The 19,608-nt window shown below is 37.8% G+C and overlaps 1 protein-coding gene across 1 annotated transcript; it reads left to right on the forward strand.

Annotated features, from left to right (window-relative positions):
• Positions 1-17,646: 17,646 nt before the first annotated feature.
• On the forward strand, positions 17,647-18,366 carry LOC149238381 (geranylgeranyl pyrophosphate synthase 7, chloroplastic-like). The gene has a single exon (XM_089369542.1). It carries the CDS (start codon positions 17,647-17,649, stop codon positions 18,364-18,366), a length of 720 nt encoding a protein of 239 aa, XP_089225668.1.
• Positions 18,367-19,608: the final 1,242 nt, after the last annotated feature.

Raw genomic sequence — 19,608 nt, forward strand, 5'->3', positions numbered from 1 at the left:
CATGAAATATTAATCTAATGATGCGCAACTTTATGGGCTAAGTCTTAATAACTGTACGCAATACATGTTAAGTACTTTCGCGAAGATTATAATACATTTTGTTATGTTTCTTAAATACTTAAGTAGATCTGCATGAGCTCAGATCTAGGGTTATTTTCTGATGCACGTAAGTGGATGACTCAACTGTTAAGGATCCGCAAAGACCTATTGTAGACCTTCGCGAAGGTCTCGAGGCTGTTTAAATGAAGTTGCAGTATCGAGCCCTAGGGGCTTGAAGATCTACAAAAAGGAAGATCTAAGGTATTAATAGACATCACATTGATCTTTGGATGGAGAAACTTCGTTCTATCATCCCCCCATACTGCTTCGGGTGAGATTGCAACCTGTGTTATGCGGGTTGTTGCCAAAAGGGCCAGTAGTGTAGGGTTTTGTTTGGCACAATTAACTTTGAACCTGGGTCAGGAACCATTAAGCCAAAAAGGAGTCACAGGAAATGTAGTCTACTATTTTTCTTGTCATATTGAATTATCTTCTTCCTGCAAGGATATCATGTCAAATAAACCAAATAGATACCAAAATAAAATCCATACTTGAATTATGTTCGAGGAGGCTTATCTCTTCTACAAGATTAGTCCACATTAGCATGTACATGTATAATCATAAACATATATGTGTAATAACATAACATCACAACAACATCATGCATGATCATACCAACTGTGTAACATGATCCCATGCATTACAACCATAACCTTGACAACATTAGACTTACCCAAGGGGAGTGAAACCATGCTCTGATACCACCTTGTGGTATCATATATGACCCAAAGAGAGTGCAACCTACTCTGATCCCACCCTGTAAAATCCCTCCTCCCATATTTACCCACTTTCACCAGCTTGTCCGAATTAAACATGAGCTGAGGGTCACTACGATATGACTCAACCTCCTATGTTGCCTTAAGGAAATGGAGTCGACAACTAAAGACCTTACTGACTTCCCTCAGGTGCCACAGGACCTCCAGGAGTAACCCAACCCCTCCAAGTGTCCAACCCCTAGTACAACTCACTTTTTCCCTAGACTTGAGCCCTAGTCGCTCCCTTGCTAAGGCCTCCATGCAGATATGGGTTCCCAGTCGCTCCCATAGGCCTACATCAGTGTGAAAGTGGCCTTTTTCTACCAACTTTGTGCCAACGACTGCAAGAATTGATGCTACTTTCTAGGGTTGGGGCTAATCCTCTGCCTAGAAATACATGAAACTTCCAGAACTCATAAAATACATGAAGACAATGCTTACAAACCAAAATTGGTACCAAGACTTGACCTGACCATCCCTAACTGCAACTGACATTTTTTCAAACACTTGGTAGATATGCCACCTATAGGTCATGAATGCAAGTCTGAACATAAGGGACTGGAAACTTAATTGAGGTTTAACAAGAAGGGTCTCTACCTCCTCACATTAGTTGGCGTATCATCAATTAGGTCTTTTATTCATTATTTAGTCAGTTACAATTAAAAACATGAATAGAGCCATGACTAAGAACTATCATATAACCATGATTATAACCACCATATAACCAGATAAATAACAATAAGGGAACATCCATTAAATCCACATAATAACCAATACATTTCCTTACCAAAAACATCATAAACTTAGCTTTTATTAACCATATGTAATTACCAACCTAGTTCAGGACTTCCATGTTCCACCCGACCATAGTTTGGTTGAACCATATATTTCTTTTATCCAATCACCCCAATTCCATATTCCAAGCATGAATGTGGGATCTCATGGTATAAACCAATCCAAAGACAACTAAGGAAATCCAGAGGTTAAACCACTTCCACCCTATCCATATCATGATCACACCTAAACCGGTGTCGAGATCACAAAACTTAACCGAGCATGGATGCCTCAGAATTTCTTCACCATCCTTGAGGAATTTTCCTGTCTCCACCCTCAGGATTTACCGTGTATCCGTCCATTACCAGTTAAGGGATTCCTAGGCCTTTGGGAATTTTTTTGAGACCACCTCACACTAGATTCCAAAACCATCTCGCAATCCAAATCTCAAAGCAACAACAATCCCAACACACCATGTCTATCTAGAAATGGAAAGGCTAGGCTAAAATCCACTGTCAAATCCTAGCAAAATCCATGCAACCGACAATAAAATAACCATATACCAACATGAACATACCATGCATGTCAAAACCAGCTAGGAAATCACACATGCAATATGTCACTTGAAAATATTCCTGTTGAAGTTGCTTGATCCTTTCCTTCCTTTTGTTTCCACGTCCTTCTTTTCTTTCTTTTCCTTTCATTGTTCTTTATTTCCTTTCCTTCCTTTCTTACTTTATTTCTCCTCTTAGTATTATTCTCCTCTCTGAAGCTAATTCCAAAATTGAACTGACAAAAGGTTACCAACTGATCCTCATAAGCCTTTTTATTAATGAGGCCTCTAATTTCTTCAATTTCCATTATTTTCCTTCACTTTCCTCCTCACATGAAACATGTGACCTTTCACCTTCCTTTTCTCCTAATTTCCATTATTTTCATAAATAATGTGCCAAAAATACTTTTTTTCCTTTCCAAAGCCTTAGCCATTGCCTTGCCAATTTCCATTAGCCATAAAACACAACAAGTGATGCCCTCAAGGATAATTTTCCCGGAATTCATCTTGGAATAAGTGGCCCTTACCCGTTGTCTTATTTTACCTTTATTAACTTTTATTACATAATATTTTAACCTGGGGATATTACGATATGTGGAACATGAAGAGTCACTTATTCATATATGGACAAATTGTCTTTAGGATAAGTCGAAAAGTCATTTAGAAGTTCAAGAGTTGCATAGAATTCCAAAGGTCATAGAAGTCCAAGAGTCATGAGGGTAACTCAAGAATCATGGGGATATGAAAGGTCACTCCCCTTGTTATAATAGGAACCTCATAACTCAAGGAAATTCCTTTGGAGGCTTAAGATTTGGAGAGTTATTCTTGGCTTCTCTACTTGGCATAGGAGAGAAAACTATTCTTTGGAGAAGCAAGAAGTAACTTAATGTTCCACTACAGGAACTAGTACCTCATCATTGTAATTGTGTACTTGGATCTTTCACCTAATTGAATTCAATGAGCCAACACATTTTCATGCATGTGTTAGGACTATTATTGGGATGTTTACGGTATATGTTGTGTTCATATGTATTGGAGAAATTGAACGATTTCGATGGCTTTGGTACTTATCATGTTGAATGTGTGTTGTATCCACTTCACAATAATTATGTGAACTATTTTTATAACAAATAATTTTATGCTCTTTTGTGTCTCTCCTAGGTTAGCACTATTACTTCCTTCCAAAGACTCACTTTTTGTTTCCTGCTCGTGAAGGTCTCCTTTTACACATTGCAATTGGTGTTTCACAATGTCAACTTATTTTCTTATTCAAGGTTTATGTATATAATCTCCTATGTTATTCATTGAAACCAAGATGAACCTTTATGTTATGGTAGTTGGATCGATACTTCGGATGGGGCTCCTACACCAAATGGTGTGAGGTCTAATTAGGACTTCACATCAGGGAGACCCCCTATATGTTGGCAATATCTAGAACTATCAAAATTACGATGCTAGAAGGAGGGATAGAGTGCAAGTTGTGGCCATTGAGTCTATTTTTAATATCATATATTTAATGGCTCTTCCCCAAATCATAATCCCGAAGTGTTTTTCTAAGCTATCTCCTGGAAAGCTTTTAGTCTCCATGCAAATTTTTCATGTCTAGTATCAATTTAGGTTTGATGGCGAGGGTGGTACATTTTTATCCAAACACATAAATGGTTTCATGGGTTTTCTAAATCTCGTGAAATCGATGATGAAGATGTTGTTTTTATTTTATTCACCCTCACTCTTGAAGGTTGTGTTAATCGATGGTGTCATACCTTACTGCCTGCTTCCATTCATTATTTTCATCAATTTCTTAAGGAGATTCATCAATATTTTGATAGGTATGATTACTGAGATGTTTATAAAGAATAAATCAAATCAAAATGAATCATAATGAATCAATTAATGATTTTTCTAATACATTTATTCACTTATGTTGTGATATTCCTAAAGAAGATATGGATTGGGATTTCTTTAAGAAAAAGTTTGAACATTTGGCTTAGATCTCTTTGAATCAGTGTAGATATAAACCCTAGATGTTCCTACTCTCCCAATACTTGTAAATCATGAGATGCCACTAAATTCAAAGGAGGAACCTACTATTCCTTTTGTTCCTTGTCCTCATCCTTTTCCATCACCAATTTTGGTTCCTCCTTGTGATAATGTTGAAGCTCGGAAATATGAAAATCAAATCGTTTATCTACCTCTTTAATATTCATCTATTTCTCATTATCCAGATCCAATGGAAGAAAATTTGGAATGGTTCATGCAAACTATAATGAAGGCTAATTCTATGATCTGTCAAGATGATATTAAAACTCTTAAATTTAGTTTTAAATCTAACTTGGATTCTTGTCATCCTCTATCATCTCTTTTGCATGATCCATATTGGAAATAATACTGAGGGGGGTGTGAATCAGTGTTATTTAGTCAAATATTCCCTTTTTCAAATTCAGATAATATACGATATTTCAGTTAATTAGACCCGCATATATACGCAACTATGTTGAAAGAAAACCGCGTATACAATGCAAACTTATAATTTACTTTATCTGTCAGATGTTGATTGTTAATCTGTGTTTCAGAATCAAATAACTAGTAAGCAGGAACAGTAAAACAGAACAGAAGACAATCACACACAAGAACACAAGATGTAAGGTGGAAACCCAATGTCGGTGAAAACCACCTGCTGCAATTCGTCTCTATCTTCTTTTAATTAGAAACTTCTTTTTACAATGTACTAGTGCATTACTTTACCAGTACGCAGGCTGCAACCTGCAGAGAGCTACAACCCTCTCTCGTTCTCCAGCTTCTCCTGGAAGGGAGCTACAACCCCCTTAGCTCTTGCACTAGCCAAGATACTAGTACGTAGGTGCTGGCCTACAGAAGGCTACAACCTTCTCTTTCTTCCAGGGACCACGTTTCATAAATTTTCAGACTGGATCCATATCAATCAAATATCAAAAATTTCTGCATCAACCATTCACCTCTTCACCAATCAAAACTGAATCAAAATAAACACTTCTCTAACGATTGTACCCAGATCATAGTAACAGTAACCACACACCAAATCTGAACCCAAAACACTGCAGCAATAAACAGAAGCAACAAGATCACAACCCAAAATATATACGCTACTTTAATACCTGAAACTTGCGTGCATACGCTTCTGCGTATGGAACAACCTGCGTATACGTTGTTTGCCTTCACTGAAACAGTGTATATATGCGACTTCGCTTCACTGAACCTTCGTACAGATCTATAGAGGATAATTCGCTCTTTCAAATATTCAAACTCTAATTAACCCAAATTATTAGTTTTATAGATCAAGCAAGCGCCACATATAACATATCAAAATCATACAAAGATACTACCATTCATGCTTAAAGATTATGGTCCATCAATAGAACTTATCCTTCTCTTTGCGCTAAGGTTCCTCCTTCAATCAGATCCAGATCTGCACCATAACCCAATTACCAGTATTCCAGATCTAGCACTTTTTCAGATATTCAACAATAATTCCAATGATCCTTTGCCAAATTATCTCCTTCCTCTTTTATAGTCTTAGGCCTTCCACAATACCACGGTCCAAAACCATAATAAACCAATACCACGGACCCAATACTTGGGATCAACACTTCTGACGAGGTACCATGGTCCAAAACCATAGGTTCAAATACCAAGGACTAACTACCACGGACCAAAGGTAAGTTCTTCAACATATACGTGCTTTTTCCTTGCATGAAAGTGCGTGTATACGCATACGCGCCTTTGAAACATCTAACCCGCATGCATACGTGTCTTCGTCTAGATGAACTTGCGTATATGTCTTTTCCTTCATTCTGAAAGCCTGAACTGAGATCTGTTACCAAAGAGAGTTGCCATCAAGGACAACACCTGTGCCATAGCTCCAAACCTGTGCCATAATGCCAACAATCTCCCCCTTTGGACTTGATGGCAACCCAAAATCCTCAAATTCATTCTCCCCCTTTGTCATCAAGGGCAAAGGGTTGTGCTCCCCCTGAGTACATGCTGAAATTTCTACCCTGTTGTGCTGACCATGCTCCCCCTGACTGTAGGCAAGATCTGCAAAAGATGTTCTTCAAGAATAACCATGACTTATATATCATAAAAGAACTTCCTATCACCAAAAGACTCAATACATACATCCATCACCCAACCAAGTGGGGATACATTAGAAATTTACATATGACAACCAAGTTCATTACATTTTCATCCCAAGCATAGTGGGGAAACCAAAATAGGCCGTTACATGACCTTGAAACCATAAAAGAGATACCACAAAGGAGATACATGACATAGAGATGAAATATCTAGAACAATACTTATGAAAGTCACCAATAACTGATAGCAGCAGCATCTATCAATCACCACCAAGATTTCCTTATGTTCTCCCTCTGCCTCTGTTCCACCTGAAACCAACAACAGTTGTGAACTAGAACCAAAAGCTTCTAAGATAATGCCAACAATGCATTATTAGAAGATTATCTGCTCCCCCTGAACCTGTGCCGGATGGTCTCTGTCAGACCCATATCAGAATATCTTCAACCAGAGCCTGTCCCTACTGATATCCATCAAATCTCCATATACGTGACTGTCTCTGCACAAATCGGTGTATGTACGCAGATCCTCCTCAGGAAACTCGCGTACACCCATTTTTCTCTGAAACAGACAAGTTTTAGCAGCAAGATGATGCATCAACTACTCCTAGCTTCTGTCTGAGGTATTCAAATGTCTCCCTAGGCAGTGGTTTGGTGAGAATATCAGCAACTTGTTCCTTATAAGGAACATACTCCAATTTGACCTTTTGTTCCAACACTTGTTCCCGAAGAAAGTGATACTTGATCGGTGTGTGCTTGGTCTTTGAATGCATGACTGGGTTCTTTGAAATGCTGATTGCACTTGTATTATCACATAAGATGGAGATAGGTGGTGTACAAGTGATTTGAAAGTCCTGCAAGGCTTGCATCATCCAAAGAAGTTGAGTGCAACAAGATGCAGCAGCCACATATTCCGCTTCAGCTGTAGATAAAGCAATCAAAGTCTGTTTCTTGCTAAACCAAGATACTAATCTGGAACCCATAAAGAATGCACCACGCTTCCGGCCCAATCTGCATTTGTATAAGCATGAAGAGTGAGATCTGTATCTCTAGAATACCATAAACCATAGTTTTGAGTTCCTTGAAGATACTTGAAAATTATCTTCACTGCCTGAAGATGAGTTTCCTTTGGATTTTCCTGAAATCTTCCAACTATTCCCACTGCATGCATGATGTCTGGTCGGGTACATATCAAATAAAGTAGACTTCCAATCATAGATCTATAGGTTGGTTGATGCACTGTTGTTGATTCATCATTTGCACTGAGGCTGCATCCTGTAACCATGGGGGTACATACTGGTTTCGAATCTTCCATGCCATACTTCTTCGGAATCTGCTTGAGGTACTTGGTTTGAGACAAGAAGATACCGCCTTCATTTTGTTGGATTTGCAATCCAAGAAAGTATGTCAGTTCTCCAAGCAAGGACATTTCGAATTCTTTCTGCATCACCAAGGCAAAGCTTTGACTCATAGCTTCTTCATTGCTGCCAAAGATAATATCATCTACATACACAACAAGTATTAGCAATTTTTCATTTTCAATTTTTATATAGAGATTGCTATCTGCTAATCCTTTTGAAAAACCTTGTTGATGAAGATATTTGTCCAAACGGTAGTACCAAGCCCTTGGAGCCTGTTTAAGACCATAGAGAGCCTTTTTTAGTCTGCACACAAGATTTGGATCATTCCCAAGAATGAAACCATCTGGTTGCTCAATGTACACTTCTTCTTCTAAGTCTCCATTCAGAAAGGCTGATTTCACGTCCATTTGAAATACTTTGAACTTCTAAAAGCTTGAGAGAGCAAGGAACATTCGGATGGCCTCAAGTCTAGCAACGGGAGCAAAAGTTTCTTCAAAGTCTATTCCTTCTTGTTGATCATACCCTTTACAGACAAGTTTGGCCTTATTTCTAATAACTTCCCCATTTTCATTCAACTTGTTTTTAAAGATCCATTTTGTCCCTATGACATTCTTATCTTTTGGTCTAGGAACCAACTCCCAAGTGTTGTTCTTTTCGATCTGCTCAAGTTCTTCATCCATTGCCTTGACCCAGCATTCATCTTTGCATGCCTCTTTTACATTTTGTGGCTCAGTGGAGGAGAGCAATGCCAAATAGCTTGAGGCTTCTGCAATTGTTCTTCTTGTTTGTACACCTACCTCTTTCTACCCAAAAATCTGAGATTCTGGATGATTCTTCTGAACGTACTTGGATGGAGTCTTCTCTTCTATCCTTATCTGTTCGTCTGGTGCTTCTTGAGGTTCTTCTTCATCATCAGCCTGATTTGGAGACTACTCTTCATCCTCTTTGATATTTTCATAATTTACTTGCCTAGGAATGTATCCTTTTTCATCAACCACTACATCAATGTTGTCAACAATTCTTCCAAGTCTTTTATTGTAACACTTATATGCCTTGCTGTGGGGAGAATAACAAAGGAGAATGCCTTCATTTTCTCTAGGTTCAAGTTTGCCAAGTTGTTCATCATTGTTCTTAATATAGCATTTGCTTCCAAAAATTTTGAAATGCTTTACAGAAGGAGTCTCACCATACCAGAGCTCATGAGGAGTTTGAGTGTTGTTCACTCGGACATTTGTTTTTTTAATAATAACAACGGCAGCAAATGCAGCTTCACCCCAGAAGGTTGCGGGAGTTCCATTTTCATCAAGCATAGCATGAGCCATTTGTTGGACCGTTCTGTTCATCCTTTCCACCACTCCATTTTTCTGAGGAGTCCTAGCTGTAGAGAATTCCCTTCTTATTCCATGTTCTTCATAGAAATCGAAAAATTCATTTGAGGTAAATTCCCCACCTCTGTTGGACTTGAGGCACTTAATTTTGTGATCTGATTCGTTTTCAGCCAAGGCCTTGAAGGATTTGAACTTTTCGAATGCTTCGTCTTTGTGCTTCATAAGTCCTAACCAAACCATCCTGGAGAAGTCGTCAATGAATAATATAAAGTATTCTTCTCCTCGAGGTGACCTTGTCCTAAATGGACCACATACATCTATATGGACTAACTCAAGAGGCATGCTAGCTGATCCTTCCTTCTCAGGGAAGTTAGTTCTGGTTTGCTTACCAAACTGAAATGATTTGCATATTGTGTTGTCTGGAATTTTGATATCTGGAAGACCACGAACTGCCTGGTATTTGCATGCTTTCCTTATTTGTGAAAAGCTTAGATGCCCCAACCTCCGGTGCCATAACCAGTGTTCATCATCCTTGCTCATATAGCATTGTTGTTGTCCTTCTTCAAATATGTATAAATTATTTGGAGTTCTTCTACCTTTGATCATTATTTTTCCTATATCAAGATCACGAACACTACATCCATTTGATCGAAATATTACCTTGATTCCTTGATTGCACATCTGACTGACACTCAGTAGATTATGCTTCAAGCCATCAACATACAAAACATTTCAAGCTTTGACCTTTTCTTTCAACTGAGCAGTGCCTTTTCCTTTTATGGCTGCAGGGGTATCGTTCCAAAAGAAACTTTCTTTCCCTTTTCTAAAGAAATATATGATTCAAGTTTTTCTTTATCACCTGTCATATGCTTTGAACATCCACTGTCGATGTACCATAGATTTTCATGTCCTTCTGCATAAAAAGCTATCCCACATCTTTCTGGTAGTGGTTCCTTTATTCTCCATGTTCTGGTGCTTGAGGCTTGTTCCTTTGTCTGCCGAAACCTGCTCCTGCATTCAGAATCTTCATGACCGAAGTTATTACAAATAGAACATTCAATTTCATTTTCAAGGGCCGAAAAGTTTTTATAGGTCCTTTTCGCAATCCCAGTCATACTTCTTTGTTTTTGAGCTTCTCTAGTCATGATTGTCTTATAGGCAACACATTGAGCTGCTTTGTGACCAAAGTTATGGCAAGAGAAACGTTGGCCATTGAAGAAACTTCTGCGATTATCAAATCTACCAGCCAAATGATTGTAATTTCTATTGTCATCCATTCTTGAAGCAAATTGAGAAGTTTTTACCTGTGGCTGGTTGTAGCTTTTGTTCATCCTTAAGATGGATTGTCCCTGGTTTACCTAGTAGTCTTTGTTTGTTCTTGATGTAATTCGTCCCTGCTTTACCTGGTGATCTCCATTGGGCTTTTTCTCATTCCTCCTTGCTGCATCAAGATAACTCTTTGAGGTGGATGCTTGAGATGTTTCTCCATTATAACCCAGACTTGTCTTGATTAGTGGAGAACATTGTACATTGATAATCTCGTCCAGAGTTTCAGATCCTTTAACAAATTTAAGATTAAGAGCCTTTGTTTTCTTAATTTCTTTTCTAAGGCCAACAATTTCACATTCTAACTTCTCAAGGGATTTTTCTTTTTCATCAAGTTGGAATTGCAGAGTATCAATGATCATATCTTTTTCTTCTAAACATGTTTTGAGTCGAGAAATCTCTTCATAAAAACCATCTGCATCTATAGCGTCCATGTAATCATCATCTTCAAAGGCCATTAAAAGTTTATAATCATTACCTTGTTCATCTTCGTCACTATTTGATAGGCCATCACTGTCTTCATGAGTGTAGTAACTTTTCTTAGTTGCATTCTGTTTCTTGTTCCATCTAACAGGTTCCTTCCCTTTGTCAATCTTATCCTTATGAGGACACTTGGCAACATAGTGACCGACTCTTCCACAAGCAAATAATTTGAAAGGTAACTTACCTTGGAATCATCCAATACCCCATTTAAGATTTCTTACAAAATTTTATTCTTCTTCTTCTTCTGACACGTGTCCTGACTCATAGTGCTCTCCTTTGCTTGAGGCCTTGAAGGCAGCTTCTCTCCTGTCTGATGGACCTCCTTTCCTCATTTCATAAGCAGTTAGAATTCCGTGCAGCTGTGACATTTTAGGGTTTTGTAGATTCTCCTTTTCTTCTATTGCAGAAACTTTAGATTCAAACCTAGGGGACAAATATCTTAGAACTTTTTCAACCACAACAGCCTCTTTTATTTCTTCACCCAAATTTTTCATACAATTAACAATCTCATCTACACGAAGAAAATAGTTAGCCACACTTTCATCATTGTACACTCTGATATTTTCATACTGAATTCTGAGGGTTTGAAGTTTTGCTCGTTTTACCTGATCATCTCCTTCATAGCTCAGAACAATCTTGTCCCATATTTCTTTAGCGGATTTATACTGCATAACCTTGACAAATTCTAATTGTGATAGGCATCCTAATAGAGTATTGACTACTTTTGCATTTGTTTCATATTTCTTCTTCTCAGCCAGATCTGTAGGAGTTGCTGATGGAAAAGTATACCCTGTTTCTATGATATCCCAAACTTCTGTACCAAGAGATTGAAGATAGGCAGTAACTCTTACCTTCCAATATACGAAGTTTGTCCCATCAAAAATCGGTGGCCTGATTGATGCTTCCCTCTCATAGTTGCTCATGATGAAAGATCTTCCTTCAAGCGATCAAGCTTTTTCTGAAGGACCTGCTCCGATACCAATTGTTGGAAATAACACTGAGAGGGGGGGTGAATCAGTATTATTTAGTCAAATATTCCCTTTTTCAAATTCAGATAATATACGCTATTTCAGTTAATTAGACCCACGTATATACGCAACTATGTTGAAAGAAAACCGCGTATAAAATGCAAACTTATAATTTACTTTATCTGTCAGATGTTGATTGTTAATCTATGTTTCATAATCAAATAACCAGTAAGCAGGAGTAAAATAGAACGGAAAACAATCACACACAAGAACACAAGATGTAAGGTGGAAACCAATTGTGGGTGAAAACCACCTGCTACAATTCGTCTCTATCTTCTTTTAATTAGAAACTTCTTTTTACAATGTACTGGTGCAATCCTTTACCAGTACGTAGGCTGCAACCTGCAGAGAGCTACAACCCTCTCTCGTTCTCCAGCTTCTCCTTGAAGGGAGCTACAACCCCCTTAGCTCTTGCACTAGCCAAGATACTAGTACGTAAGTGCTGGCCTACAGAAGGCTACAACCTTCTCTTTCTTCTAGGGACCACATTTCATAAATTTTCATACTGGATCCACATCAATCAAACATCAAGAATTTCTGCATCAACCATTCACCTCTTCACCAATCAAAACTGAATCAAAATAAATACTTCTCTGACGACTGTACCCAGATCATAGTAATAGTAACCACACACCAAATCTGAACCCAAAACACTGCAGCAATAAACAGAAGTAGCAAGATCACAACTCAAAATATATACGCTACTTTAATAGCCTGAAACCTGCGTGCATACGCTTCTGCATATGGAACAACCTGCGTATACGTTGTTTGCCTTCACTGAACCAGCGTATATATGCGCCTTCGCTTCACTGAACCTGCGTACAGATCTATAAAGGATAATTCACTCTTTCAGATATTCAAACTCTAATTAACCCAGATTATCAGTTTTATAGATCAATCAAGCGCCACATATAACAGATAAAAATAATACAAAGATACTATCATTCATGCTTAAAGATTATGATCCATCAATAGAACTTATCCTTCTCTTTGCGATAAGGTTCCTCCTTCATTCAGATCCAGATCTGCACCATAACCCAATTACCAGTATTCCAGATCTAGCACTTTTTCATATATTCAACAATAATTCCAATGATCCTTTGCCAAATGATCTCCTTCCTCTTTTAAAGTCTTAGGCCTTCCACAATACCACGGTCCAAAACCATAATAAACCAATACCACGGACCCAATACTTGGGATCAACACTTCTGACGAGGTACCATGGTCCAAAACCATAGGTTCAAATACCAAGGACTAACTACCACAGACCAAAGGTAAGTTCTTCAACATATACGTGCTTTTCCTTGCATGAAAATGCGTGTATACGCATACGCGCCTTTGAAACGTCTAACCTGCGTGTATACGCGTCTTCGTCTAGATGAACCTGCGTATATGTCTTTTCCTTCATTCTGAAAGCCTGAATTGAGATCTGTTACCAAAGAGAGTTTCCATCAAGGACAACACCTGTGCCATAGCTCCAAACCTGTGCCATAATGCCAACAATCCCTTTCCCCTTTATCTTCTTGATCAGCTTATTCTAAATCCGAACAGTGATCAGGTGCAAGGCAGTCACTCTTCACAAGTAGAGGAGCAGGAAGGTGAGGATTCTTGTGATATCTCTCCTCTTTTTCAAAATAATTCATGTCAAGTCAATGTTATTTCATCCTTGGTTGGTTCTGAATCTAAGAATCTCAGTAATGAATCAAATGAAGTTGATTTTCTTAATCAATATGAAGTCTTAGACAGCTATCACTCTGATTATTTTGATTCTATTGATGCATGTCATGATGATTTCCCAAGTGCACCATTTGATATTTCGGTTACTCGAGAATATACTTTTTTTGAGGTCTTAGACCTTGAACCTTATTCAGTCCAAGAAAATGTTCTTATCAAAACTTCCTCTTCACCTCACTATCCTGTGTCACCTATTGTGAGTAATGGATTAATTTGTGAAGGAGATACTCCATGCTCTTCAAGTTCATCATCTAATAAGCTTGGTTTTGAATTGACACAGGGTAGTGAGATCATTTGTGATAATAAGAAGAAGGTAATCATTGAGTATCGTTTCCATCCCTTGTCATTTCTAATTTTTCATGAAGAAACTTCTTCTATTTAGGTTACTCATTATATTTATTCAATCTATTCATCCTCGGATGTGAAATTATAATAACATTATGAATTGGGTAATTTTCTTGTTGAATATGTAAATTCTGACCAAATCATTGATGTAGATGACTTCCATTTGGATAGTAGTTATCTAGTTGAAATTATTGACGGGAGTCATCCACGCACCATGCATGATCTGATTCAATCTTCAAAATGAAATTAATAATTCTTGACATTTTTGGGACTCATCAAAGAATAGATGGACTTCAACTTCTGTTGATGGTTCTGTTAGGTTCTCATGACTCTGGTAAGATCCCTACAATAAGTCAGATCTGGATTTTCTAGCAAAATTCTTTCCTTTGCATGGTTTCATTGAATGAAAATTCCTTCTTCAAATATGTTTGTTATTTTTAATATAGCTCTTTCAACTTTCAAGATTTGGTTTCTGATAGAACTAAAGGTTATGTTTCAATTAATCATCCCTCATGTAAATCTCCTCTATCAAACTTGGGTTTGGAGTATATATCTTTCATGGATGAGCAAAGTTGTGAAGCTGATCATTCTAAATATTATCTTGGGCCAAAGGATTCATGCCTATCACATTCTTTTGAAAGTAATCAACTCCTAATCCTCCTTGTGAATATTTTGATACTAATCATTTTCTTTATGGCACCATATATCCTCTTCAGTGTCAATGAAGGCTTGTGTTATTTTTTGAATCAAGTTCCTATTTTTCATCCACTACATCTCAACTGATTCATGTTCTTTCCATATTGGCATTCCTTTTTAATGATTATGATGTCAGTATGGGGGTTATACAAACATAAGTAGATTTTTTTCCACCTTCAACATATGAGGAAGATGATTCTTTTGTTTGAAGCATTTTCAACGTTGTTTAAAGTGGTTTATCTTTGATGTTTACTGATCAAGAGTATTGTGCCTTAATAAGTCCATCTAATCATGGTTCTTGTTCTAAAAACTATCATTTAATTGATCATTTTCCCATTAGTATATCTCATGAAAAAAAAATTATATTGATTGATCCTTATGGTCTATCTTCTCAATTTTCAGATACTTGTCAAGCAGTTTAGGCACTTCAACCTTTGTTGATGGTTATGTGAGGTCCTCACTATCTTTAAAAACATTTTGAATATGATCAGATTTATTTTCCCTGGTAAGATTCTCATTTTGATTCTACACCATTAATTGAAAATTATTTCTCCCAAGGATTTCAATATTTCCAAGAGGATTGTTTTGAATTTCATGATCCAATATATAATCAGTTTGAGGCATCTTACTTAGAAAACCCATTTGCTAAAATCAAGTTATAATATTCCATGATGTTTGCTAAGAAATACAATATAGGTAAGACCCATACATGGCAAACACAAAAGATGAATGATAAACATGAGTGTGTATTTATTATTGACAATGATACACATTTATATTACATTCACATGACCTTTGGTTTCGTATTCCAAGGTCTCTTGGACTTCCTTAGACTATTTGGCTTCCACACCAACCCTTAGAGGATTAGGTGTCCAAAATTCCCCCCCTTAATCCGAAGGGTTATGTATGAGTGCAAGAAGAGAGTTGTAGTGCAAAACATGTAAAAATGCATGGCAGCACTAGGCTAAATGTCCTCTCTGAAATGTTGGTATAAGGGAGGTGGTTTAAGGATGACCACCAACACTGGAATGATTAGTGCAGTTCCCGGAACTCTACCAAGTTTAGCATGAAGCTTAGGTATTCTACTAGAGGAAGTTCTCTTGATGTTTTGAAGAGGGAAACCTTCAACCAATAAAGGGAGGTCTCACCCCACATAAAAGAGAGAACATCAACCTGTGATGGTTTAAGGATGACCAACAACTCTGGAATGCTTAATGCAATTCCTGGAACTCTTCCAAAACTGGCAAGAAGTTGAAGTCTTCTGCTAGAGGAAGTGTCCCCAATTCTTTGAAGAGGTATCACTAACTGAAGGCATGCTCAGGGACATATTTGTCTCTGGCTACAACTCTGAATCTGGTATGGCAGGTTGTGGCTCAAGCTCACTTGATGTGGCTTTGAAGCTTGTAGATGACCATCATTTCCCCCCCTATCAGATACAAGGTGAGATGATGGAGAAAACTCAACTGAAAGACTATTCAATATGCTAGAACAAGTTTAGACATATGACTGAAATATATTGTTGGTTGTTGATTCCCATTGCCAAGAAGCGATCAATCCAAGATGAATCTTTGTTCTTGCAGGAGGCTTGTTTTTGAAGCATTTTTTTGAAGAATGACTAGTTTTATGACAGTGATTACATGGGTGAAGATCAAAACAATTATCTTTCATATGACCAACTTGGTCATAGTGTTGGCGTTTCACAATCTATTGTTGTTGTTGTGGAAGAGGAGAAGAATCTGGAACAGTTGAAGGTGAACTGTCATGAAAGAATCCAGCACTCTGAAACTGGATGGGCTTTGAGTAATATGGAATATGAAAGGACACATCCTTGTCATATCCAAGATCAGTTTTGTGCTTATTGTGGACAAACTCTTCCCAAGGTCTGATGATGGGCTTGGGAAGTGCAGACTGAATTTATGCATCTGCATGTACAACTGCTCCTGAGAGGAGCTTAATGATATGATTAATTTTTGGTTGTTGATGGGAATGTGTCTCAAACAAAGAATTGTCCTGAACAAAGACAAGTTCAGAATCATGACTATACTTCTGTAACTCCTCTTGTTGTAGCTGTGATTCAAGCTGCAAAAAATCAATCTGTTCTTGTGCATATTGTAGACAGGTCTGAATTTCTGAGAGAAAGCCTTTGCTGATTTGGAATGTGTCATCACCAGTAGATTGTATCAAAGTTTTCAAGAACTCAAATACTTCACCAATTTGAGTCATTTTCTCCAATGTCAAGCTTACACTTTAAAATATGTTCACAACTATGAAACAATGTCACTGCAAGGTATTCTCAAACTTTGTTCTCCCAAAAAACCACAATAATAAAGTGATATTCTTCCTTGAGGAATGAACCAAATGCAATATTTTAACTCTACAATTATTCTCCAAATTCACACACAATAATGGTTGGTTGCATTCATATACAAGGAGAAGTATATTGTGCATTCCTAAATGATGAGACTCAAAACAAGAAATAGGTCAGTATCTAATCTGGTTACATAGATTGCAGATACTTATATTGAAAGCTTCCTCCATTTTAACAATATGCAAGCAAATGATTTTGAGCATTGCTTGGCTCTAAATCAATAGTTGTTACCTTTGAATAAATCTAAGATACCTATGAATAATCCAACCTCGACATATCACAACACCAACAAATTCAAATAGGGTCAGCCTGTTATCTCGATGGGACATGATGCCCACTCATCCTCTCTGCAATAACACACCACATACAAAAGAATTTATATAAAAAATGGCTACAGACATGGATCTACCGCTTCCACTTCTCCTCCACTCTCCATGAATTTGTCGTTTGGAGAAGAGTTTTGCCCAAATACTTACAGCTCATTAACCATTCTTATCAGAACAACATTCTTTCACACCTCCAACTTTCTGTTGTTTTCTTCCATTCCACGAGCCCCAAACTCCAACAGTCACAAATCTGAATCCTCTACACACCGCCAAGAAGAAGAACCCTTTCTTTTGCAATTGATTCAATCTGTGAGTTGGGTTAATAGAGGTTAAGCATTTTCATGTGTTTGACGCAACTGCTATGGCTGCGACAATGGTTATCAAGAAAATGGCTACGAAAATGGTTACAAAGATCGCGTCCTTAAGGGAGGCGTTAAGTGAAGCGGTTCCAGAGACTCCCCTTTACGAAATAGTGAAGGAAGGTGAAATAGAAGTGCATCAAGTAATGAGGAAGTATCTATTAATAGATGATAGAGAGTTCATGCCTTTGGTTCTGTGCATTGCAGCATCTGAGCTCGTTGGAGAAGAGGATAATTTGATCGCCATGCCTCCTTCCTGTGCCATCGCAATGGTTGAAACAATCCGTGTAATAAATCGCGAGTTGTTGTCTATGAAGAAAGATATTGTTGATGCTACCGACGTGGTTGCTAATTGTGGGGAAGCGGTGGCTGTTCTGGCAGGTGGCACCCTCATTGCACGTGCATTCACCTATATTGTTATGAATTTGAAGGTGGAAGGGAAAAGGATTTTGAGAGCTAGAGCGGCGGGTTCCCTGGCGGCTTCAAAAGGCGAGGAGATTGTTGTACTGTGCGAGTGCTCCACAGTGGTGGGAGCAATTGTTGGAGGTAGATTAGAAGATGAAATTCAAATAATGAGAATGTATGGGCAATGCATGGGGCATGTTGTGGATATTATGAAGAATTCCAAGGATGAACTCGTGAATCCTAGGCCTAATGGAGAATGCTTTGATGGAGAAAAAGTTGTTATGGTGTTGGCTCTAACAGCCTACATTACATCCTGATTGCAATATGCGCATAGCCATAGATCGCCATTCTTGGGATAGACTTCCCTTTCGACTTAGAAACAAAACCTTTACAAGGATTTAATAACCAAGAACATGGTATGACTATTCGTAATCGTTCAACATTATCTCTAATATAGGGAAGGGAATAGTCATATAATGGACAGCGTTAACACAATATTATGACAATGTTATATATTATTGCAGAACTGCAATACCTGACAAATACAAAAGGCAGACAGCGTATAGCAGAATGGAAAGGGAAAACGTCAGACATCGTATAGCAGAATGGAAAGGGAAGCGCACATTACAGGAGATTCTCCATATGGGATTTTTTACCACCGTACATACTAGAAATACCACTGCACCTGAACTTCAAAATTCACAGAACTTCAATGGTCGGAGTAGGTGACTTGAACAGGAATGAACCAACGCTGGGATCGTTTCCTTTTATTTTGTCAGTACTGCATGCAACAAAGTTGGCAGGGAATCAAGGAGACAGAGAATCATTAAATCATGCAAGAGACCAGCGCTATATTTTTTTTTTATTTCAAGACTGTAGACAGCGCAAGGAAGTAGCTGACAAAGAGACAATTATGCACAAAATAGAGAAACACCGAAAATCACTACACCATAAAACTAGCGATTCAAATTTGAGCAGGGCAGGAAGGAACCCGCTCTGATACCATGTTAAGACACATACATGGAAAACACAAAATATGAATGATAAACATGAGTGTGTATTTATTATTGACAATAATATACATTTATAGTACATTCACATGACCTTTGGTTTCATATTCCAAGGTCTCTTGGACTTCCTTAGACTATTCAACTTCCACACCAACCCTTAGAGGATTAGGTGTCCAACACATTCACAGATCGATGTTTGTTTGATTATGGTTTTCATCGAGAAGGTAAGGTGGCATGTTGGTTAAAGTTAGGTGATATGGTGCGCCTTTCTTCTTTTAAGAAATACCTTCAATGTTTTAGTAATATTTTCAAGCTTCTATATTTTCTGTTGCACATTATTATATATTATTTTTAATTTCTCTAATATTTATGTTTGCAGGTCAAGACTAATTATGGTGGCTTCATTGGATATATCATTACACTTAGCCCTAGCCTTTTAGCTGAGTAGGATAGGAGTAGGATTAGTATCATTTAGTTTCCCTTGCATTGCATCCACCTTCTATCCTACTCTCCATCGAGTCTCTACATTTGTTTGTTTTATTATTGTAC

This window comes from Pinus tabuliformis, chromosome 8 (assembly GCF_031772625.1).
Source record: "Pinus tabuliformis cultivar Carrire ecotype Pingquan chromosome 8, CPIR1, whole genome shotgun sequence".
Lineage (NCBI taxonomy): Eukaryota > Viridiplantae > Streptophyta > Pinopsida > Pinales > Pinaceae > Pinus > Pinus tabuliformis.